General features: G+C 42.2%; 1 protein-coding gene across 2 annotated transcripts in view; it reads right to left on the bottom strand.

Moving 5' to 3' along the window:
- Positions 1–26,323, bottom strand: part of CCHR1.PART1H5orf34 (chromosome chr1.part1 C5orf34 homolog) — a 1,113,566-nt gene that overhangs the window by 1,064,888 nt on the left and 22,355 nt on the right. For both annotated transcript variants that reach the window (XM_044076898.1, XM_044076888.1), the window contains exon 2: positions 7,881–7,967. In XM_044076898.1, coding sequence (XP_043932833.1) covers positions 7,881–7,967 — 87 coding nt within the window. The remainder of the gene's footprint in view (positions 1–7,880; positions 7,968–26,323) is intronic.

The raw sequence follows: 26,323 nt of genomic DNA on the forward strand, positions 1-26,323 counted from the left end.
AACTACTGGTTTGTGGACATCATAGTATCTTAATGTAGGTGGGTTAGCAATTTGCTGTTTGAGGTTATCAAATGCTCTCTGGTGTTGTTCTAACCATGACCATGCAACATTTTTGCATATCAGCTCTCTTAAAGGTGATGATATCTCACTAAAGTCAGGGATAAATTTGCCCAAATAATTAACCATACCAAGAAAACGCTGCAAGGCTTGGACATTGTCTGGAGCTGATATCTCAAGAATGGCTGTTTGCTTAGAAGGATCTAGTCATAAGCCTGTACTGGTAAACAAATAACCTACATAAGTAATTTCTGGCAGTCTGAATTTGCACTTCAGAGGATTGAGCTTTAAATTCACCTCATGCACTCTGTCCAGAATTTTCCTGAGGTTTCTGTCATGCTCTCAATGCCTCCAACAAGTAAATCATCAACTATTATTGCACACAGGTAGCCTGAAAAAAAAATGCTCCATTGCATACTGAAAGACTTCACTGGCAGAATTTATTTCAAAAGGCATCCTAAGGAATCTGTACCTACCAAATGGGGTACGTAATGTAATCAGTAGTGAAGATTTGCGATCAAGCATCACTTGCCAAAATGAACTCTTTGCATGCAAGACAGAAAAAACAGTGGCATTTGGCTTGCAATCTCCTCAACTGTACACATAGAAAGACGAGGTCTCTTTAATGCCTTGTTCAAGTCTCTTAGGTCAACGCATATTCAGATTTTATCTGAATTTTTCTTATAAGCAGCAACCATAGATGACACCCACTCAGTTGGTTCTGTGACTGGACACTGTGAATGGATGCTATGTCAAGAATCTCAATGGCAACACTCAGATCTGCTCTGAGTTACAGCACAACGACATGAAATATACAGACCCAACTGATATTGCCAACATCCTGGCAGATAGGTTCAGTGTTAACTTTACCTCCCTCTCAACCCCTAAAGGGCCCATCTCTATACCGGAAGAATGCAAAGTTCCTGTAATCACGGCTGCACAGGTAAAAAACTCACTCTCCAAAGCCAAGAACACAGCATCCATAGGACCAGACAACATCCCAGGCTGCGTTCTACACGAACTACAGAACGAACTGGCACCCCACCTAAGTACCATGTTCAATCATAGCCTCACCTCAGGCTTTGTGCCCCCTGAATGGCGCACAGCAACGGTTATCCCACTCCACAAAGGGGGAGCCACCACGGACCCCGGGAACTACCGCCCCATTAGCCTGACGAGCCTGGTCTGCAAGACCATGGAACGTATCATCACGGAATTTATAAACAAAGACATTGGTAATCTCCAAACTCTGGACCCCACCCAGTTCGAGTTTGTAAAATTCAGATCATGTCTCCTAAACCTGATAGACTTCTTTGAAGCAGTCACCAAAGCCGTAGACGAGGGTAAGGTGGTTCACACAGCCTTTTGACACCATCCCCCACTCTGAAATTCTAGATAAACTCACTAAACAAGGTATAAATCCCTATGTCACAAGCCGGGTTGCCAACTGGCTCACTGACAGAACCCACACTGTGAAAGTAGCAGACTCCAAATCCGACTTCAGACCAGTGACAAGTGGAGTACCACAGGGTTCAGTCCTGGGTCCTCTCCTGTATGGTATCTACTTCTCTGAAGTACAGGCTAACACAGAAGGTCTTTGGCTAATGAAGTTCGCAGATGACTGCAAACTAGGAGCCATAATCGAAACTCCTAACGATGTGGACATCGTACAAAAGGGCCTCACTGAGACCATGGCCTCAAGCTCAATGCCAAAAAGTGCATTGTCATCCCCTTTGGTAAAAACTCTGTACCCATGAACTACAACATAGGCGGTAGTATACTTAACACCGAAAGTGTGATAACAGACCTTGGGACACAGGTGGACAGTAGTCTCTCCTTTGATAATCACATTCCCACAGTAGTCAGGAAATCCTTCTACATGGCACACCTCATCACAAAAGGTTTCTCATCCAGAAAAAAAAAAAAAAAGAGGTCACTGTTCCCCCTCTACTCATCACTCATTAGACCCATTATAGAGTAAAACACCCCTTTTGGTACATACCTCACAAGACATCTACAACTACTGGAAAGGCCGCAGAAACACCTCACAAAGAGGATTACCTGTCTCAAACAGATGCCCTACGCAGACAGTCTCAAAAAACTCCAGCTTTACTCTATCGCATATTGCCTCCTCAGAGGTGATCTCTGCCTAACATACAAACTCATGTCAAATCCGAAGCTGTTGGACATGCTCTACTTAAACAAATCACAATCCCACTGACCTACACACTCTAGGGAACTAAACCTTGTCACTACAATAAACAGAACATGCCGGAGGGATAGATTCCTGTCCCACAGACTTCCCATACTCTGGAATAAACTATCTATCTGTATCAAACAAAGCTCCTCATTAGCACTCTTCAAGAAAAAATCTTGATGATTGGATGGGAAATACGAAATTCACCCCGGGGATCACTTCTGTGGCTCTGCCCGACAGTGGCACAGGAAAATAATTTTCTTGGGTGGCAAAAGTCAGGGTACCTTTTTGGCTGGGCTTGTATAGGCCCTAGGGCTGATAGCCTAGTACCTACCTATGAACCTTGCTGCACCATTTTGTCCAACTGGACCTTGACTTTGCCCTGCATAGCTATTGGAAGTCTTCTTGCTGGTCTGACCACTGGATTGAACTCTGGGTCTAACTTCGCAGAGTACACAACTGGAAGTTTGCCTAGCTTGTCATTGAAAACATCAGTATACTCTGGGAAAACAGCATTAGTAAAGCTGGAACTGGGACATGTGGTTACATGATATACTTATTTGGTAAAAGAAAGCAGTTTCATTCTCAAACTGTCTCTGAGACCTAATAATAACTGCACGGGTCTTCTGGCTACATAAGATTGCAAGCTGTAACTTTTCCCAGCCGAATAACATGAAAGCACTACTGAGCCTTTGGTTTGAATCTCTTCACCTCCATAAGCAACATGCTTTGCACCAATGACCAAATTAAGTTGCTCACCAGCCCTCACTTTAGCAAATGCTTCTGATGAAATTATATTACACTTTGAACCAGTGTCTACTCTGAGCTCTGTGGGCTTACCATTGAGCAGGACAGTAGAAAATACTTCATTCTTTGCCAATAAATCTACTGCATTAACCTTTTCACCGACCACTGATACACCATCTACACAGAAAGTAGGGCTGCAACTCTCTACATGATCGACTTGCTTTTTTGAGTGACCTTTCTTAATAACTGAATGATGCTTGCCTGATTTACAAAACTTTTGAAAATGATTCAATTTTTTTACACTTGTGGCATTGCTGACTAAATGCTAAGCATTTCTCTCTTTTAGACTCATGGTTGGCTCCACAAATAAGACTTGACTGGGGTTTTGCTGACTCACCCTTATACTGTAGTGAGCATGCTCCTTTTACTGAATTAGTCTTGCAACTTGCTAGAAAGCTCCAGCTTTTCCTTGCCACACCCACAGGGGTTGCTGTTGCCATGTGCTGAGACCTGTTTCTGCTTGCCATGTGTTTCATGCCATCTACATTTGCTCTAGAGGCTGCTGGAACCATGTTTTTATCACTTGTAAGCATACTTATGTGCCTGTCTGTGAGCTCATGGATTTGATAAATCTCTATGGCTTTGCTCAAGGTTAAATCACTGTCACGAAGTAAAATCTTTCTTACTGCAGCACTACTAACACCACACACAAGCCTGTCTTTTATTAACTCACTTTTCAAGTCACCAAATCTGCACATTTTAGCTTCATTTCTCAAGTCAGGGATATAAGCTGCAAAGGTTTCATCTGGCTTTTGGTCTCTTGTATAAAATAAGTGCTTCTCTAATGTAAAATATGTCTGGGGTTTGCACATTTCTCTAAATTTACGTTTTAAGCACTCAGGGTTTTCCCTTGGTTCAGCCGATACCACAATATGATGGTTTTGCCCCCTCTCCTGCATATACTTCTGGTACATGCACAAATGAACGCTCTCTTTCTATGGCTTCTAACCCAGCTAAGTTAAGCAAAATGAATGCCCTTGTACATGCATCTTAGCCAGAAAAAGCTGCTTGTATGAAAATATCGTATTCCTACTCTCCAATTCTCTGCTATATTATGATCAAACACAAGTGGACTTGGTCTGCGAAATGCCTCTGCCATATCAACACACAGTAGTGAAGGTGCTTGAAATTATGTATGAACATACACATACAAATATATATGCCAAAACGTTATGCCAGACTTGTAATTATATAGCACAACAAAGTCTTTGAAATAACTGCACTTTACCAAATAAATCTCCATAGCACAAGAACACACTGAAATTACTGTACTTAATGAAATCATTCACTATCAGTGTTAAGAAATACTTCAAAATGACTGTTCTTTGCAAATAGACTATATACGATGGGAAAAGCTCAGAGTAAGAAACACTGAGATGAATGCACTTTAAAAATAAACTGTACACAGCACAAGAACCTTTCAAAATGGCTGTACTTTGCGAAATAACTCAGCACAATTTAAAAAACACTCTGAAATGGTGTCTTTGTACGAATAAATGCACACAGCACAAGAAACTTTTCAAAACGGCTGTAATTTGACTGCACTTTGCAATATAATTGTACTTTGTACACAGAAAACTCTTTGAAATGATTGCACCATAATAAAGCACACACTCTGCAAACACTTTGCACACACTGAGATACGTCGAACAACTCTAGTTATGCTTTGAATGGTTTTGGTCAAAGTGAAATAGTAGTTTGTGCCCAAAATATGATCTTTTACTAAAACCATGTAGTCACCTTGCTCTTTAAGCTTAATTTGTCCTTTCATTGTACTTGTTATGCCTTTTTAATCTCTTATCATGCTCAATATACTTTTCCTGTGCCTGCTTTACTTCAAACGTGCTTGTTATACAAACCAAAGATAATTCTGAGCCCCATATGAATAGTTTTGTTAGTTTTATCAAACATGGTGGTTTCAAACATTTTGTTTAATTAATAATGCAATTTGTACCTTTCCTTAATAAGTTTTTGTGCTACTCATCTGATTACTAATGCATTTTGTGCCTTATAAATGCGCCATTTCATTTTCTTTGCCAAATAAATAATATCTGTAGTTTTCTTTACATTTACCTCATTTCCGGCCCTTTTTCATTTGTCTGAACTCTGTTTCACTCAACTAACTTAATCTGCCCTTACCTTCAACTCTGCACCTCATGGCTCGTAGAGGTAGTTCTTCTAATCCTGGTTCTGGCACTGTGTCACTCGTCTGGTCAGGATAAATCAGACTAACATGTGTGGGTTTTGTTCAAGCAGCTTTATTACACACAAACACATCAGAAATGAGGCTTTGTAACTTAGACTTAAATAAACTTAAAAACAGACTGACTACTGCACTCATACATGTTAACACTCTGGATGTTCTCTCAAAATGGCACTGCTGCCTGCACATGATCAGTATTTATATGCACGTGTTATATCGGGAAATGCTTCTTAAAGGTACATGCACATGCTCTGATCTACAAGTATCAAGGCATCTTCTAGCAGAATGGGAAAAAGGTGTCTAAAACGAAGTATAAAACAAGGCAGGATATTAAGTTTCCTTAAAGGAAGGAAGGAAGGAAGCAAAAAAGGAATTAAATAATCAAGGTGAACCCACAGAGATCTATGCTAGGGTCAAAAGGTCAAACCCAAATAGTAGAACCAGAATAGCTGACTAGACAATCTCCAGGTCTAGAGAGCACTGGCAAGCCCTACATCAGTAATGGTTATCTGTCCAAGAGCTTGACTCAGAACACATCAAGGTTTGCTTGGTTGATTTCTATTCTGGCCACAAGACCTCAGTGTGGGGTAGGGCCTCAAGAACTTTACTAGGGCTGAAAGACCAAGACCAACCTCAACCTGATGCTGAATTAGAGGAAAAATGTTAAAGACGATCTTGATCGGACACCAAGTTAGGGGGTGAAAGGACTGACCACCAGGAAGTCTGGAAGTTCTGTATTCTGCCATGGTACCATCTTTGAAGATGTATATACTCCATGTATTCTGTTGCAATGCTGCCTTCACCAGAATCTCATAGCCTGAGGCAACCCCACCCCCATTATGAGTAGTTTCAGGCTTTTTTCTGAAATTATTCTCCTTTTATCTTTTCTGATCCTGTGAATTTATATAAATACGACTTAGCTCTTTTCTCAAACGAGTCAAGTCAGACTCAGTTAAGTCAGCCAGAGTCCCTTCATGTTGGCCTGGACTTCAGAGAAGTAGATACCAAACAGGAGAGGAACCAGGACCGAACCCTGTGGGATTCCACTCTACTTCAGTTAGCACCACATTGATGTAACTAATGTCATTACCCAGGCTCTTTGTATAGCACAGCATCATCTTCTGTTTGTTGTATACATGCTTAACCTCATTTCTTTCAACTATTATTTTTTTCTTTGCCCATTACAGCACAGATACTACATTTCCTTTTCAGTAGTCTTATTTCAGTTTAGAGTTATTTTTTTAAATATACTTTAGAAGAAAAACTTTCACAGGTATAATCAACAAAGGTAGCATGAGCCACAATATAAATAAAATTTCTCCAGTGCAGCTGAGGGCTCATCAGTACTAAGAATGGTGATACGAGCAGAAAGAGATTGAACAACTCAGGATATACAAAGTAGTCTCAGCACAAGTAATGCAGTGATCTTCACAGGGAAGACAGCTACTAGTGAAAAATTCCAGCCAGATAATGGGATACAAGAGAGGTTTAAACTCAAAAGCTGTGATTTACAGGTACAGTGACCTTCTCCAAATTAGATAAACTTTTCTCAGCTGAAGAAAACAGATATGGAGTGGCAACTGAACTGCAACCTCTTGAGCAGCACAGCTTGAGGTAAGAATTCTTAAGACCCCTTGCTTTTTTAAGGTGACCCTCAGAGTGACTGATGGGAATGTACGTCAAAAGACAACTTGTTCTTTTTACTATATTAGCTTCTCCTGTAAAGTTAGAAGTAACAGATACAAAATGACAAAGTATGAGGATTTTAGCTGAGAGTAGTTATCTCCAAAACGCTCAGAAATGCAATTTCATAATCAATAGTTATATATCCTAGACTCCCATTCAACTAATCTAAACAATAGAATATGTATACATATCTTTTAAAGCTAGAAGGTGGCATGATGGTGTATCAGTTAGAACTGTTGCTTCACACTCCTTGAATCTCCAGTGTGGCTCACAGCTGGGGTGTTATGTGTATGGAGTAAACTTGTCTTCCTTGTGCCTACATGGGTTTGTGATAGGGTCTCCAACTTCTTCCCAAATCCCAAAGGTGTGTTGGTAGGTGAAATGGCAATTCTCTAAAGTGTGTGTGTGTGTGTGTGTGTGTGTGTGTGTGTGTGTGTGTGTGTGAAGTCACACACACTTTACCCAGTCCAGGACTTGTTCTCTGCATTATACTTACTCCTACAATCTTGAATAGTATAAACTGCCTTAAAACAGCTGATCCTGCTGCATTAGGTTTTGGTTAGAACTACATAATGAAATGCATGAAAGAGACCCTTAAAGAAAAGGCCTAAGTTTTTGTAGTGAACAAAGATATATTCCCTCTAGCATTTCTGCATAATTATCTTCATATGTTAGAGGCAATACAGTCTGGTTCACTGACAGCTCTGTGAATTTGTCCCTTTATTTTGAACATTTTTTTTGGGAGAGGGGTTGGGCTGGACTGTGATATTTTTAAGCCACCTGCATAGTGAGATTCCAATAAAAAAAGATATGCTGTTACCATTCACTCATTACAGTGAATCTGCATGAATAATTTTGAAATATTTTGTCAACATCTTTACAACATTATATGTACTTTTTCCTTCAGTGACTGATGCTTTAAAAACTTACTTGTTTTTCATTAGGAATAATGCTGCCAGGAAGAAACAACCTTCTAGCAAACCTGTTTCTGAATTCCAGTGCATGCAACACTTTCTCCTGTAAAAATAAAAAGTACATATAGTGAAACTGTGTGTATTTTTTTCCCTTCAATTCATTCCGTTTTGGTAGTTTCTGTATGTAGACCATACCTTTTACCTAGCATTTTCTCTACTCAAAGACATACAAGTGCATGGGACAAAACATTTTCAAGCAGTGAAACAATGCAAGCAAGCTGGCCAGTGATCGTTACAACACAATTCTCCTGCCAGCTCATCCAGCCCTCAGTTCACTAAAAACACAGGGCCTGCTGCCAATACCCTCCTTCCAATTCCAACTAGAAGAGCTGTCATATTGTTGTTTTTATATAAATGCCCTGGAAATTTATTCATGGTGTCTATAATATTAATTTGGAACATGAACTCATCCACCTGGATTGCAAAGGCCAGGACAGTAACTGCTCATAAGCTGCTCCTGTTTCCTCATTTGTATAGTTCCCCTATCTCCCCGGCTCTGTAAATGAAAGTCTAGCAAAGTTTGGAAAGTGTACTTTGGGGAGACTTGCATCGAAACAGGTTACAAAGCATTCTCAGACAAGCATGTTCTTATGATACTAAACTGAAAATACCTCCTCTGCAGACTCGAATATGCAAAACTTTGAAAAAAAACACCATCTGCTCCACACTATCGATGGCCCCCCTGTTGTAGAAGGAAGTAGTCGTCCACAAAAACGACAAAAATGGATTGGCCAAAGGAAAGCCATAAAAACGACAGATTGGACTATTGAGGATAAGAAAGAAATTATGTATTGTTACTATTATGTAAAAAGCCCAGAAATTCCAGACACGAGATATACAAAACGATGAAGAGAGAAATTAGAGGAAAGAAAAATACTTCCGCAGGAAAAACTGTCACAAGCTTCAAATAAAAATTTGCATTCATTAATACAACAGATTTTTGAAAAACAGTATACAGATCAAGAAACTTTGATCTCTTTGGAAAAAGAAGTCTCTGAGGAAGTGAGAAAATATGAAACAACAAAACCTAGAGATATTCGAAAAATATAAAAAAGAAATATGGACATGGGAAAGAAAGAGAGATTTGATATGGTGCAATATTTAGGCAAAGGTGAAAGCCAAGTTAACTAATATACAGAAGGCAGTTTCAAAGTTATTCGAAGAAAAATACAGGCAAAGGCATCCAGATAAGGAAAATTTCATAATAAAAAGACTAAAAGCACAAAGATTTCTAGAAAAGATAGAAGTTGAAGAAATAGAATTTGAAGTTATGGAGTGCCTGCAAAGTGAAGGATTTAATGTAGAAGGTCTAAAACAGACTACATCACAGCATGATGGAGTGAGCCCCCAGAATAAGGAAAAGCAAGTAGATCAGGGGACATGTGAAGAAGAAATATGGACAAGGGAAAGGAAAAGAGATTTAATATGGTGCAATATTTATGCAAAGGAGAAAGCAAAACTAATACAAAAAGAGCAGCACCAAATATATCTGAAGAAAAATATAGGCAAAGGAATCCGGATATGGAAAACTTTACAATACAAAAAATAAGAAGACTAGGAAGAAAAGTAGAAAAAGAGATCAGTAATGCAGAAGTTAAAGAAATAGAAATTGAGGTAATGGAACTGCTGGAAAGAGAAGGATTCAGTGTAGAAAATGAAATGCAAAAAGGACCACAACAGGATAGAGCAATGTATATCCAAATTAAGGGAAAACCAGTGGAACAGGAAGCAATAGGTCAGGTGCCATTATCAAGATATTTTGGAGCCTTCCACAGGAAGCCAGTATAAAAGTTCACTTGAAATTAGACAGGAAGGAAAGGAACAGGAAACTGATGCAGTCAATGTTGAGGAGTGATAGGCCAGTGAGTTTCCATATGACAAAACAACAGATAACACAGGATGAAATTGAAGAGAATGTGCCAGATGCAGTGCCTATCTTTTGGCTTAAAGTATTAACTTCTTTACACAAGGATCTAGCCATGAGTAAGAACTATTTATATGCACACCCCGAACAGACACAGCACTGGTTAACAACAGGAAAAATGGGTCTACTTCACGTTGTCGTAAGATGACAATATCGAATATGATATTGTCAGCACGACAATGTCGAAAGGTCAGAACATCTCGCAGGTAAACAGAAATCTCCGTAAGAGGAGATTTCCGTTTACCTCAATGTAGTGTGGTCTCGGAGTTGGTATATTTAAGTAGGGAGGTGTTGGGGTGCAGAGGGGCTTGCCACCCTGCTTACGCTAGTTTTTTTTTTTTTTATTGATTTTTTTTTCGTTGTTTGATATTTTACTACTTCAATCAATAAAGTTCGATCTTTATTGATTCGATGTAAAATTTCGATAACGTGATATAGACGTGGAAAAACAGTGCTCTTGACGTATAAACTATACACGGGGATAGACGCCGACAGAGTTTACAGTCATTAAGAAGAAAACTCAATTATGGCAGTAGAACAAAAGGGCAATAAATGAAAGTCATATGGAACAAAGGATCATTTGTTGTTAAATAAAGTTATAGTGGAGAACTGTAAGAAAGGGGAAGAATCTAAGTATGGCATGAATTGACTATAAAAAAAAGCATTTGATAGTATCCCACATGCATGGATAAAAAAGTGCTTAAAAATGTATAAGGTACATCCTACATCCTACACTGATTGATTACATTACACTAACCATGAAACAGTGGCAGACCACTTTGCAATTAAGCCATGATAAGGACAGATTATTATCCCAGGGATAAAAATCCAAAGGGGGATATTCCAAGGTGACTCCCTGTCACCATTGCTATTTTGCCTTGCCATTAATCTGTTTACTTAACAGCTTAGGTCATGGCTATAATTTGGCTTCTAGAAAACAACAAAGTCTAATGACTTCTCATCTTCTCTTTGTCGATTTAAAATTGTATAGCTCATCAGATGAGGAACTGAAAGCACAGCTGCAGGTTGTCAAAACATTTTCAGGTGATATTGGAATGTCATTTGGTCTTGATAAATGTGCAAAAGCAACCTTTAAAAAAGGAAAATTACAGCACCAGGAAAACATCAGTTTGGGACAAGAATGTGATATAAAAGAACTTGAGCAAGAGGGGGTGTATAAATCCTTGGGAATTGAAGGATCAGCAATAAAACATGAACAAATGCGAATAAAGCTTAGTAAGGAGTATTTTAAAATACTTAATTAATCCTGAAAACAGCATTGACACCTAGGAATAAGATCCAAGCTATAAATCAATTTGCTCTTCCTGTCCTAACTTATAGTTTTGGAGTGACTGACTGACCCCAAAAAGTGTTGGATAGATTGGATATTAAAACAAGAAGGATGCTTCATGCTCACCAAATCTTCTTTTCTGCTTCTTCTTCTTTCGGCTTTTCCCGGTTAGGGGTCGCCATAGTGGATCACCTGTCCGCTCATGATTGGCAGTGGAGTTTTACAGTGTCGGGTTGCCAGCCCGGCACCCAACCTTCCAAGGAAGGCACACCCTACAGCATGTCTTTGGGATGTGGGAGGAAACCTGAGCACCCAGAGGAAACCCACGCGAACACAGGGAGGACATGCAGACTCCGCACAGAAGGCACTGCAGCCTAGGTTCAAACCGGAGAACCTCTTCTGTAAGGCGACAACGCTAACTGCTGCACCACCATGGCCGCCCCACATGCTCACCAAATGATTTATAAAAATCAGTGTATACCAAGATTATATATTCCCCATTCTGAAGGAGGTATGGGCCTCCTTGAAATTGATTACATGTATAGATCTGCAATCGTGGGACTCCACACATATCTACTGACCTCACAAGATCCAAATGTGGTGAAAGTTTTGAAACATGAGGAGAATAAATCTAAGATGACAACTCTGCTTAATTTAGCAGAAGCATATCAACGTCAAGCAGGACTGGAAATCAAACCAGAAGTGAATAAAAACCAGGCAGCAACTGAATGTGCTAAAAAACAAAAGAAAGAATATAAGGTGAAGGACCAGATGAGAAGGCAAGAAATGTGGAAAAAACATAAATATAGTTGCAAGTATAGAAAACTTCTGGAACAGCCTCATGTTGATCATGAACGAGCGCAGGAATGGTTAAGGAGAGGTGAATTTACATCAAGAAATGAAAGGTTAATATTGGCAGCCCAAGACAGCAAGCGACGTACACGCTGGTTTACTATGTCCATTGAACATGTGGGAGAAAAAGACATATGTAGGTTTTGTGGAACCGAATTGGAAACAGTCACACATCTTATTGCTGGTTGTGATTCTCTAATGGCAGAGGGACTGTATACTGAAAGGTATAATAATGTGGTGAGATTGTTACACTGGAGACTGTGCAAACATTATGGTATCAAACTGGCTGAAAAACACTGAAAACATGAGCCACAGAGAATCATAGAAAATGATGAAGTTTGCATCACATGGGATCACCCATTACAAACAGTCCAAAAGATAGATGCTAGAAAACCAGATATAGTGGTCCAAGAAAAGAAGACAAAAGTGCATTGATCATTGAAATTACCACACCTAGTGACTACAGTGTCTTGCATATGACATAAACTCATAAAATACCTCGATCTGTAGGAAGAAACAAGAGCCATGTGGAAGAAAGATACCCAGACAGTTCCAATAGTAGCAGGAAATGGTCTTATAAAAAAGAATTTACAATCGTATTTAGATATGTTACCAATTCATGTAACACCGTACAAATTGCAGAAGGAGTCATTACTGGGCACATTGCGGGTGCTGCGAAGAGCACTTTTGGCTAACATCAAAGAGTGAAACAATACTAATTTCATAAACTCGAATTGTGCTTTGACTTAGGAATGAGGTCCATTCCTGTCATGGTATTAGAAACCAAAAGACTTGGAGAAATTAAAAAAAAAAAGAAAAAAAGATTAACAGAGTAGTTAAACGTAAATTAAAGGTCATGCTGCTAAACCCCAGGAGTTTAAACATGAAACTGCACGCATTGCAAGCATTCTTAACCCTGGAAGAAGCTGACGTGTGCAGTCACAGAAACCAGGCTCAGAGCTACAGAGAGCACCCCAGCCATGCCAGGTTACTCATCCTATCATTCATTCAGGCCCCAAACCATGAGCAGCAAAACAAAAGGAGGTGGAGCTGCAATATATACAAAAGACATACACATCTCTTGGCTGGTCAAACAGTATGATGCACAGGAAATACTCCACATGCAGTTAACAATTGACAAGACCCCTATTCAAATCATAGCTAGCTATAGGCCTCCAACTTTGACTCAAGATGCCCACTCCACCTATCTGGACCTCACAGAATCTATCAAGATTTAACCCTTTTCCCTGACCCTGGGTGACTAACTATCCAACCATAGATTGGAAGAAATACTCATGCTAAAACAGAAATGCCCAGAGATTCCTTGATTTCGTCAATGCAAATGCCTTGGACCAGTTCGTTGACATCCCAACAAGAGGTAAAAATACCTTGGACTTGGTATTAAACAATATGAGTAATCACTGCAGCATCCCTACGGCGTCATCATCCCTGGTAAGATCTCAAGGACACCATTTACACAAACGCTGAAGATCTAGTCAACCTGCTGGCAGACATGTTCAGTGAAAACTTTAATCCTTTGTCCCACCATCTGTAAAACAGGACACCAATCCAGGAAATTATCGACCCATCAGCCTAACCAGCCTGATCTGCAAGGCCAAAGAGCGGATTATCATGGACCTCATTAACAAGGACATTGGCAATCTCCAGAAAAAAGAATTAAGTACTCATCAGAATGTTCCGGCCGAGTAGTTGTACTTCATTTGTCTTCAACCTGTGGGTTATGGATCTATAACGGATCCGACTCGGCCCCATATCCAGCATCTGATCAGAGCTCAAAGCTCCTCCCTTTACCCATAATGCCAATCTCCTTCCTCCCTTCAGATTGAGTTTGCTGTCCAACCCGGAAGTCATACCCAACCCAACTAGACCTTATCACTACAAGCAACCCAAAAAGAGACTGCAGCCAGGCATGACAAAGGACATCCCTAAGGTGTCCAACTTTCACATATTTTTGGCCAACACAGTTCTAACAAGGTTGGGGGAAGGAGGGGAAGATGGATGAAGATAAATGAAGTACAACTACTCAGATGGAACATTATAATGAATACATAACTTCATCTGAAGTAGTTGACTTCATTTGATCTTCAACATGTGGGACAGAGTTCCCAGCTACCAAACTCTTGGGTGACCCTCATGGAAGGATATTCCGAAGCACAGATGTTCAAAAACAAAGGATGCCCTGTTCCTGGATACAATATCCATTTTATAATGTGAAATGAAGATATGAGAAGAGGACCAAGTAGCTGCAGAACAGATATCATCCAACAACACTCAAGACCAAAAGGCCGCTAATGGACCCATAGATCTGGTCGAATGTCCTTTTACCTGACCTGGCAGAGAAATTCCCCTGACAGAATACGCCTGAATAATACATTGGGAAATCCAGCAGACAATAGTGACTTTGGAAACTGGTTTCCCTAAAAAGGGTTTTGAGTAAGAGACAAAAAGCTGATCAGATTTACGAAAGGCTTTTGTCCTGTGCAAATAGAAACGTAATTGCCTATGCACATCTAACAAGTGTAACTTATATTCTCCTTTGTTCTGAAAATTTGGAAAGGAGACTGGTAGACTGATCATCTGATTAATATTGGCTTCTGATGCTACCTTGGGAAGAAAAGATGGGTTAGTACATAAAATACCCTATCCTTATGAAAAATCTTATAAGGAGCCTTGACTGATAATGCTTGGAGTTCTGATATCCGGCAATTAAAGAAGCAGTCTTCCAGGATAGAAACTGCAAATCTACCAAAGCTGCAGGTTCAAAAGGAGGTGAGACTAAAGCCTGAAGCACCAAAGTAAGGTCCCACAGAGGCATAGAATCCTTCACCGGGGGTCTTAGAAGGAAGGTACCCTTGAGGAAGGTCTTGCAAAGCTTGGAAGAACCCAACAAAGTCATATTTTCCCCCACATGGAAATTAGAAATTGCAGCCAGTTGGATGACTGTGGACAAACTGGCACCTTGTTGAAAAATCCCTGCGAAGAATTCCAACACTGCAGAAACTGGAGCAGTAAAGGGATCCAATGTGCGCTTCGAAGCCCATATAGAAGAATGTTTCCACTTGCTATGGTAGACCCTCCTGGTGGAAGTCTTATGAGCTGCCACCAGAATGCTTTTTACAGGAAAAGATAACCCAGGAGTCCTAATAATTATGGGAACTGGAGCAGCCAAGCTGTGAGCTTCAGACTGCCCAGGTCTAGATGGGGAATCCCAGAGGGATGAGAAATGAGATCAGGAAATGGATCCAACATCCAAGGTGGAGCTACTAGATGAGACCATAGATAGGGAAACCAGACTTGGCGAGGCCAGAATGCGGCAATGAGGATCATGAAGCTCTCCAGCCTGCAAGCTTTCTGAAGAAATGTTGGTATCAACGGCAGAGGAGGATAAGCATACAGAAGACCAAGAGGCCGAGCATGAATCAGTGTCTCTGGGGAATTCCCCGAGGGGGGTTCAGAGAGAAGAACTCACTGCATTTCACATTGAAAGGAGATGCAAACAGATCCCAAGGCTAACCCCACTTTTGAAAGATCTGTTCCGTCACTGAAGGATTCAGAGACCAATCGTAAGGCATCAGGATGGATCTGCTGAGCCTGTCCGCTAGAATGCTGGACTGTCCTGGAATGTGCATTGCCACCAGAAAATGGCTGGTGGAGATTGCCCATTCCTACAGTCTCATGGCTTCGCGGCAAAGGGGGCAAGATCTGGTTCCCACCTGTTTACTGATGTACCAGACCACTGACCTGTTGTCTGGATGGATGGCAATCATCCCTAGGGGAAGATGGGCATGTAGAGCCTGCAACGCGAAAAGCACCACCCTCATCTCCAGGACATTGATATGCAAACTGGTCTCGGAAGGGGGCCATGTGCCTTGAATTGAACTATCCTTCCCGAGCAGTGCCCCCCCTACCCTAGCTGGGAGGCATCCGTAGTCACCGTGGCCTTGGGGAATAACTAACTAGGTCCAGGGAATGAATCCACCACTGAAGAGAGTCTCTACACACTCAGTAGATACGAACAGGATGAGACAATGGCAGATCTAACAAGGACCACTGAATGGCAAGAGTCCACTGAAGATTCCAGCATGCGAAAGCGGGCTAAAGGTAGATGACTGACAGTGGCTGCCATAGACCTCAATGCCTACAGAACTGCATCTGCTGTTGAAAATTGGACTTGAAGGACATAAAGAACATATAGCTTCAGGCTGTGTATCCTGTCTGGAGTAAGGAAAACTTTTGTCTGAATAGAGTCTAATCGAGCCCCAATGAAGTCTAAGGTCTGAACCGGGATCAAAGATGACTTGCTGAGATTGATGGTGGTGCCCAACCTCTGTGCTAGTAGAAGGAAGTAGTCCCTGGCTTGGCAAAGTTGATGCTTGGAAGGGGCAGCGAGGAGCCAATCGTCCATGTAAGGGAAAACCTGAATACCCTGAAGCCTCAGGTGAGCCACTACTACAGCCATCACTTTGGTGAACACTCTGGGGGACTGCGGTGAGACCAAAGGGGAGGGCTCTGAACTGGTAATGATTGGCTCCTAGCTGGAAGCAGAGGAACCTCCAAGAGTGCCTGTTCATCTTGATATGATAATATGCTTCCTGGAGGTCGATCGAGCACATCCAGTCATTTGCCTGCAGAAAGGGCAGGATGAACTGAAGTGTGACCATTAGAAATTTTGCTTTGGCCACTGACAGGTTCAAAGGTGGACAGATCCAAAATGGGTCTTGGGTCCCCCGTTTTCTTTGGCACTAAAAAGAACCTGGAATAAATGCCTGACCCAGATTGGTCGAGGGGGACAGGTTGGATGACTCATTTCCTTAGCAGCCTTTCCATTTCTAGTGCTGCTTCCTCCCTCTGCACGGGTGGAACATCCGAAAGGTGAGGTGTTTCAGTGGTAGGGGTGGTTCAAGGAATGGGATTGAATAGCCTCTGGATACGATCTGCAACACGCAACGATCTATTGTTATGGACTCCCATGCCATTGGGTGTAGCGATAACCAGCCCCCGACTGCCTCCAGAGAAGAGCAGTCGGGCAGCCCTTCAGGGCTCCTGTGTATGTCTGTCGGAGAACGGCTCTCGAGACCTATAATTTGTCAGACGCCCTCTGCCTCTAGGGTGGTGTCTATCAAAACTCCCTCTGCCTCAAGGGGATGGTGAGTCTTTTGAGTGTCCTGGGAAAATGCCCGAGACTTCTGGAACCACATCTTCTTAGCCCCTCGCTGATTCCTAGAAAAGGATCTTTGAGGGGAGGGAGTGGATCCCAATGGCAAACAGTGTCTTCCCGTGGACCAAAGTCTCACGTACAGCCTTCCCAAATGGGGAGGAGCCATCATACGGGGCATTTGTGAATGACACCTTGATGGGTTCAGAGAACTGACATAGCCAGAGTCAGGCATGTCGCCTGATGGCAACACCTGTACTGGCTGCCCTAGCGGGTCCCTCAGTACCATGGGAGAAGAGATGCATGGAGGTGTTAGTGACTGACTTCAGAGGGGCCATACCAGCAGAAAACGTCTTCTTGTCTCCCACCAAGGACTTAGGGGTCAACACAGTGATCTCCTTAACTAGGTCTCTCTGCAGCCGAATCACGTGTGTCATGTAATTCAGCGCTCTTACTGAGAAGGTGGCTGAAGCGTAGACCTACTTCCCGAATCGATCCAATGACCCTGACTCTCGGTCAGGAGGATGGACCAAAGAGCTCTTTCTTAGTGGCGGCTGCCACCACCAAAGCATCAACTGTGGACCTTTCTTCCAGAGTGTCCCATCCAAAGGGGGGGCTAAGGACTTTATCCGGGTGCTTTGGGGTGGGCTCCACCGTGTCCGGTTCCTTCCATGCCTGAGATGTTATTTATAAGGTCCACTAAGGGATCCGAGGGAGGGGACACCCAGGAAGTAGATGGACCTGTGCCGAATACCTCAAGGAACACCAATTCATCAGAGGTCAGTTTTTGGCAGACCACCCCCCTCTCTGACAGAAGAGTTCCATAATGTCTCCAAAGGTGACATCCTCAGAGGGTGACCGAGGAGATCCTTCCCCTTCCTCCAAATGGGTGTCTTCGGTGACAGACTCCAGTGTGGAATCTAAGTGCCTCCTCTTGCATGTGCATTTGCAAGGGATCTCTGGGGAGGACTTGCCAATGCACTGCTGCTCTGAAGCAGGAGTTTCTTGAGGAAAAATGGCAGCAGGCTGTCCATGGAATGGCAGGATGGTCGGGATCGTTCCCAAAATGGAAGGAGTCGGGGCAGAGTCCGGGGACGAGATGATCAAGGGTCTCAAAATCGAGAGAACCCTCTCCACCACATAAAAGGCCAAAGGAGAACGAATGTCCTGAAAAAGGCCCCCTCTGACCCAACAGGGTGGTCAGAGCTGAAACTCCAGGAGTCAAAATGCCGAGGGGAAGACTGTGCTCCAACACAGTCGGAGCAGAGAGTAACCTCTCTGATCCAACACAGAGGTTATGGCTCCGAGAGTTCGTCAGATCCAACACGGTCAGATCCAACATGCTCAAGGCAATGGCCAGCGTAGAGGTACAAGGTACCGTCGGTGCAGACCTCTCGACCCCAAGGGACCTCAGATCCATAGGCTTCAAAACTTAATACCAGAACAGAGAAGGTGTGATCAGGGTAAAGAAAGGCTGCATGCTCCCTGTTCTGGAGGGAGAGGGAGCAGGCAAGACCACCCATCTGAATTTGGGTGTGGATAAACTTCCGCATCATGTTGTCCATCTCCGCTTCACTGAGGCTCTGGGTGGAGGGGGAGGATGAGGCTACTGACACCAGTCTGGAGAGCCATTGAGGGGAAGCCCGCATGGATGACAAGATCCAGGATTCCTCCAGCTCGGGGGAAAATCTGGGAGAATGGAGCTGGGGAGATCCTGGTCTGGTATCTGGCCTACCTTTTGGCGGAGGGCCAGCTGGAGCAGAGGGGTCAGGAGACCGCTTCTTCGGCCTGTCCTTCTTAGACTTCTCCCCTTCCCCAGACCTCTTGGTGGGAGTTTGAGTCCCAGAGGCTGGAGAAGAGGTAGAAGTTTACGCTGCACCTGATGCAGGGCGTGCAGGGGCTACAGTCCCCGAAGAGTGAAGCAGACCCTTCAGAATGAGTTTGTCCCTCCTGTCCTTCAGTGCCCTGGGATTAAACCCAGCACAGATAGGAGAGGAGGTTAGTAGATGGGCTGCCCCCAGACACATCACACACAGTGTGTGGCCATCAGCTGGAGAGAGCTTATGGCCAACCCACTGTGCAGTTTCTGAAACCTAGCTTAGGAGTTTCAGCCATATCCCAAGCCAGGCCCAGAACTCTTACACATGCACACTCCGCTACAGAAAAGATCAGAAATAAAGGGAAAGTTTTTTTTTTTTTAAACAGATGACTGCATGAGGGGCAGTAGACAGTAAAGATAGGAAGAAATAGTTAAGTAAAAAAAGAGTAAAATCCACTAAGTTACCCCAAAATTACTAGTTAAGAGCTCAGACCACGATGCCTACTTTTCCTAGGCAAACGAGATCTGAAGGGAGAAAGGAGACGGGGGCATTATGAGTAAGGAGAGGAGCTTTGAGCTCGGATCAGATGCTGTGTATGCGGCCGAGTCGGATCCATTATGAATCCATAATCCACAGGTTGAAGATCAAATGAAGTCAACTACTTGAGATCTTGATCCCACACAGTTTGGTTTTGTCAGGGGGAGGTCATTCCTGTTAAATTTGGTTGACTTCTTTGAGACAGTCACCAAGGCCATAGACAAGGGGAAGATGGTGCACACTGCCTACCTTGACCTGGCAAAGCCTTCAATACAATTCCACACTCGGGTATAATAGATTAACTCTCTCAACTAGGCATCAGTCCATATATTACCAGATGGGTAGCAAACTGGCTCACTGATAGAACCCACCTAGTCAAAATAGGGGAAGCCACCTCAAGTAGCAGACCTGTAACAAGTGATGTACCCTAGGGATAGGTCTTAGGGCCTCTGCTGTTTGGGATATACCTCTTGGAGGTGCAGGCCAAATCTAGTGGCTATGGCTGACCAACTTTGCAAATGACTGCAAGCTGGATGCTGTCATCAGTTTCCCTAGTGATGTGGATATCCTCCAAGAGGGTCTCACCCAAACAAACGACTGATGCCAGAAACATGGCCTCAAAACTGAAGCCAAAAAAATGCATCATCATCCCTTTTGGGGAGAGTGATGTCCCCACAAATGATCACATTGATAGTAAGGTCCTAAGCACGCAATCAATTGGGAGGGACTTGGGCACCCAGGTTGATAGCAAACTGACTTTTGACCACCATATTGCTTCCTTTGTATGGAAAGCTTTCTACATGGCCCACCTAATTAGTAAGGGTATCTCATCCAGGGACAAGGTGGTCATAACATCCCAGTATTCTTCCCTTATAAGGCCCATTATCGAGTACAATGCCCCTTTCAGCATATACCTCACAAAGCACATGCAGCAGCTGGAGAAACCACAGAGTTTCCTCACCCAGAGGATCCAGGGCCTCAAACATGTACCCTACACAGATAGGCTAAAAGCCCTGTCCCTCTACTCAGTCTCTTAGAGACTCCTCAGAGGTGACCTGTCTAGCATACAAAACAATCTCAGACCCTGCTCTGATGGCACTGCTACAGATCTGCAAGTCAAGCTCCACTTGAGTAACCCTTACGCGTAACCTCAACCTGGTCTGTGACATCAATAGGACTTGTTGGCAGGACAGATTGGTGTCCCAGAGATTCTTCCGTTTGTGGAACAGACTCCCTCTCCACATGAAGCACAGTACCTCATTAACCCTTTTTAAGCACAACCTGGATAACTGGATGGGGAACAGGAAATACACTCCTGGGATTCCACCTGTGTCCCTGCTTGACAGTGGCATAGGGTGCTGACATATTGGAACATGGGCTAAATTCTTGGCTAGGCTTGTAAGGGCCTCAGGCAATAGCCTAGTAACATCCTATGAACTTCCTATGATCCTTTTGTGCGGCATATATCAGGTCCTGCTAAGCAATGCCTATAATTCTCCTTCAGAAACCATCATGCTAGCACCCATTAAGTGCGGACACACACACACACACACACACACACACACACACACACACACACACACACACACACACACAGAAAATAAGCTTGAAACATAAAATCTTTCAGCAACCAACTGTACCAGCATTACAGCTGATACTGCAAACTGACAGAATTGACTGGCCTTATAATGGTAACTCCTTAACAGTTTTTTTTTTCAGCCCATCTCCGTGTTTCCTTAACATATTACTTTTTTTTTTTTTTTTTTTTTTTTTTACTGATTTTCATCTTTAGTACAGTTCAGTTTTTAGTAACTAATCTTTCTGATCCTTCACTTTCTTCTTTTTAATGATCCCTTTCAACTGTCTTTCAAATTAACAGGTTGCTGCCCTCCCCTCCAAATGTCAAAACTTCCAATTAACCTTTTCAATAAATTATGGCAGGATGGTACAGCCCACTGGAAATGGATAAGGTCAAAAGTGATTGCCTTTCGCAATGATTGAAGCAAGCCTGTGTGTGGAAGGAAAGCCAGCAATGAAAGATGAACTGGAAAATAAATTTAAGAGGAAAGATAGTATCGCTGTTATAATGGAAAAAGGAAAAAAAACAATGGCTGACAGAAATGAGGTTAAGCAGTTTATACAACAAACAGTGGATGATACTCTGCTATGCAAGAAGCCTGGGTAATCAAGTTAGTTCCATCCATGTGATACTAAATGAAGGGTATACTGATACTGGGAAGTTATGGTAATGAAATATAACGACAAAGATTCATAAGAGGTACTAAAGAAAAAAAATGACAAAGGAGCAAAAGATGATATTACATATTACGGACGTCAATCTACTACTGCAATGGACGACATATAGCAACTTTAAAGCTTATAAACAAACCCTGAAAATGGGCAAATAGGAGAACAGAAGCTTTGGATGCCTCATTTTTCCCCATCCTAAACAGGGAGGTGACCACTTCAAAAGTTCTCAGGTAAATAAGAACTGTGATCTCCTGCATGACTTGCAGCAAGAGTTGCAACAGCATCTCAGACATCAGGGGGACATTTGGGATGGGACAGAAACAAGAAGGTTATATAATTTGATAAAGTATCCTTCATGATGGCTAGACAAATGAGCTGCTGCTGTCATGATCACTGTATGTGCTTGCTTGTGAGCAAGTGTGGGAGGGGGGGCAGAGTTTTTGAAGGATTACACTCACATAAGTTAATGATGCCCTACATCTAGAGCACTGTATAACAACTCTGTACAATAACTGCCTGAGACACTGGGGAAAATTGTAAGCAATAGACACAAAACATATACCTCAGTAGATGAACTAATTGGCTGTTTTTGTGCAAGCTCCAGACACTTGCCTCCATGTTAGAAATTGATAGGGGGAGGGCCTCTGGGCAGACAGACCATTGGAAAGGCTTAGCAATATGCCTGAATAAATTAGGGAGATTAAAAAAAATAAAAAGAAGGGAAATGGTGCAATCTTTGATGGAAGCTGTGCTGGAAGAACAGAAAATGACAGCCATAAGGAGAAAGTAAAAAAGCATTACTGATTTAACTCAACACTGATAACACCAAAAGGTGCCTATCAGAAAAAATAATTATGCCAGATTATGTTTCTCAAGCCACAGAAATACTAGAGGTTCAACTAAACCTGACATGGGCAAAGAAGAAATCATGCAGGTGAACAAGAAGTGGAAGACAGTGTAGAAAATGCCGGATGATAAAACCAGAAAAAAGGCAGCCACAGTTTCAAGCAGATTACTATCCACTTTCAAAAAGTGATTACTTATGGGGTCGAGGTCGTGATTTGATAGCAAGCATTGTCTTTTAGCCTTGGATTCGATTCCCTAAGACTCCATTGTCATACTGGGCAACCTTTTGCAAGTCAATTAACCAAGCAGTGGTCCTGGGTCATGTATATAGTGTATTTAACCAATTAAACAAATCACGCTTAAAATGGGCATTTTTATTTTCAGTTTCACTGAGGAATGCAAAAGATCTCATTCCAATATATTATTAGAATAACAATAAGGATACATGACATAGATAATAATTAGGCAGAGATACCAAGTATTTTCACCTAAGTGTTTACAAAGGACAGATGGAACACGGTACTGACATGAGAAAAGGGGGTAAATATATATCTGTAAGAATGAACAGGGTATACAGAGAATGTAGGGTAGATAAACTACAGTGACAAGATAAGCTGTCAACCTGGTTAGCTACAGAGTTGCTAAAGTGATTATTGGCCACTGGCAATCTGTACTTAACAGACTGGAGTTGTGACATATGACTGAAGAATGGACTGAAACAGAGCCAGGAAAGAGCAAGCCTTTTTTAGTCTCACCACAAGATAAGGCAGTGAAGAAAATTCTGAAGAGCAGAGTGATAGACCTTCTTGCTTTTAACTGTCTCAGGCAGATAAGCTCTTGGTCACTCTAATTTAGTGCATTTCTATAACTAGCCAAGCTCTGAAGCTGGATAATGGAAGTCAGTAACTATAGCTTTTCTGAACTTAAATAAGGTTTCTAAGACAGCGATTCACAAACAGTTGTTAGCACAATTAAAACATATGCTTGGGATCCAAAATGGTCTACTACATTAGAAAATGGATGCTGATTCAAGGTGGATATTTTCTTGAGAGATCTAAATAAGTTCTCTGTGGAGTACCTCAAGACTTAACACTTTGGGAAACCTCTTTCTGTATATCTGTATCAAACATTATGATAGGATTACACCCACAAAAATTAACAATTTTTCAGAAGTCAAGAAAGGGGTAGTAGTCAGAGATGAAAATAGCCTTCCTTGATCTTTAGTCATTTCTGACTATCAGGGTGGGTGATTATGTGTCAGCTAGTATTTAATTCAAGGCAGTGAGAGGTTAGGTACTTTTGAGCAAAAATCCTACACCAAACAGGTTCACTGTAGTGGAGCAAGAATGCTGGTTACAATCGCACTGTGCATGAATTATGCACCTCAGTCTGAAGCACAGCTGGTAAAAACTATCAGGATGTTAGGATGTGTAGCTGGGGAGATGATGTTATCCTCCTCCTGTAAAAAAAAATAAATAAATAAAAAATATTCATGAGGACAGATCTGGAGTTCTGTATGAAATTCTATAAACCATATAAACAGAAAGAGACAGAGTATAAAATGAATGTTATGTCCTTAACAGAATGATAAATCTATAGTAGGTGGTCCATTTTCTGTAACTTGTAGGGCTAATGCCCCAGTAGATTTTGGGTTATCTGCCAAGGTAACCCAGTACTGGCCAGCTTTCAAAAGCTCAGACTCCCTCCCTCTCTCTTTCTACCTATGACAGACAATTGACTGAGCATATCTCCTGAGGGAAGCCATCAGCTGTCCTCGGAAGTGAGCTTTTCAGGCTTTCTTGCTAACATAAAGGAGGAGAAGAAAGTACCTGAAGCCAGAATAATCCAGCAAGAGTTAATTCACAGCTAATCACAATACCATTAAAAAAAAAAATCAAACAACTGAATCAGAGAGATGGAAACCCACCTCAACTATACACAACTTGGGGGTATGGTGGGTGGCTGCTGTCACTAAAGCATGAAGAATTTGAACATGTACTGTTACAGGCAAATAGGAATGGTGCATCTGTACTATGCTCATCATTCCTACTACATCAGTGGCATTTTTGATATATTCCCAAAGCTTACCCTTCCGAGGAGGTGAAAGGATAAGGATCCAGGAGTCATTGGAGAATGATCATAGCAAAGCCTGCACTGGTCCTTGAAAAGGAATCCAGTTTGTAGTGCTTTGTGAAGATATGAACAGAGGACCAAGTTGCTGCCTCTAAAATGCTTCTAGAGTCCATGCCTTTCCAATATGCCATTTAAGAGGTTAAGGCTCTAGTCAAGTGAGCCCTAACATTGCCTGGAAAAAATTTACCATGGTTGAACTTTCTTAGCCCCCATACAGGAGACTAACGGCTGCTCACCATTGCTAAAGAGCTTTGTTCTGTCAAGGTAATACCTGAGCTGCCTGTGTGCATACAAGGTATATTAGAATCTGTTATCCCTTTTTTGGATCAAAATAGCCTATAGGGAAATTGATGGCTTGATTCAAGGTAAATTCAGAAATAACTTTAGGCATGAATGATGGAATAGTGCATTAACACAACCCTGACCTTGTAAAAATCAGACAGAGTTGACCCACCATGAGAGCTTGCTGCTCACAGACTCACCTTTCAGATGTCATGGCAATGAGTAAATCAGCCTTCAAAGGAATGAACCATACATCAGCCTGAGAGGGAGGTTCCAAAGGAGGTAAATCCATGTACAGACAAACTGGGATGGCCGCAAGATGCACTCTGATAGAAGCATATGACAAACCATCTCTAAGCAGCTCTCACAGATATTTCAAAACCCTTTCAGGACCTCTTTTATTAGCCAAGTATCACCTAGAATACCTCTTCCAATTGTAAACATAAGATTTTCTAGTTGCAGGTTTTCTTGCTTCCTTAAATACCTGCTGCACATCCTCATGGAACAAAGAGCCTAAAAGGTATCAAAACAGAATCAACCAGCCTGTCAGTTGTAATTGCTCTATGCCGGGCTGTACCATTCACCCCTAATGCTATGTGAGCAAATCCAGTCTGTAAAGAAGCTTGTGGTAATTTCCCTTTGCTATTTCCATTAAAGGGGAGAACCAACTCTGCCTGGGCCAAATGGGGTTACGATAATGATCTTTGGCCATTCTGTCTGAATCTTTAGAAGTATCTTTGGAATCACTGGAAAGAGGGAAATGCATACAGGAGCTTTCTCGATCATGGGAATGATAAAGCATCTGTCTTCCAAACAAGGTTGCAAGGATATCTTGAAAATAATTTTTCAGTTGTCTGTTTTGAAAGGAGGCAAAGAGATATGCTTGAAGTGTTCCCCATATCTGGATCAAGTCCTAGAAGACCTCTACATGGAGCTTCCACTCAAAGTTCCGTCCAGATTCTGCCTAGTCTATCTACCACTGTGATTTGCTCTGAGGGAAGGTATAAGAGTCAGAGAATGCTGTACAGCCACCTCCCAGGCTGTAACTGCCAACCAGCAAAGAGGATATGACCTTATACCCCCTTGCTTGTTCAGGTACCATACAATGGCAGTGTTGTCTGTGACCACTAGAAGAGGATCCGGAGTCCATAAGGGGTAAAGAACTTTAAAAGCATGAAACACTTCCAGTATCTCTTTTACGTTTATGCGCTTTGCTGAGGATCAGACATGCCTTACACTTCACCTTCCTCAGACACTGCTCCCAGTGCAAATTCTGAAGAATCCACCT

This window comes from Protopterus annectens, chromosome 1.part1 (genome assembly GCF_019279795.1).
Source record: "Protopterus annectens isolate FY-2018-M chromosome 1.part1, PAN1.0, whole genome shotgun sequence".
Classification (NCBI taxonomy): Eukaryota; Metazoa; Chordata; order Ceratodontiformes; family Protopteridae; genus Protopterus; species Protopterus annectens.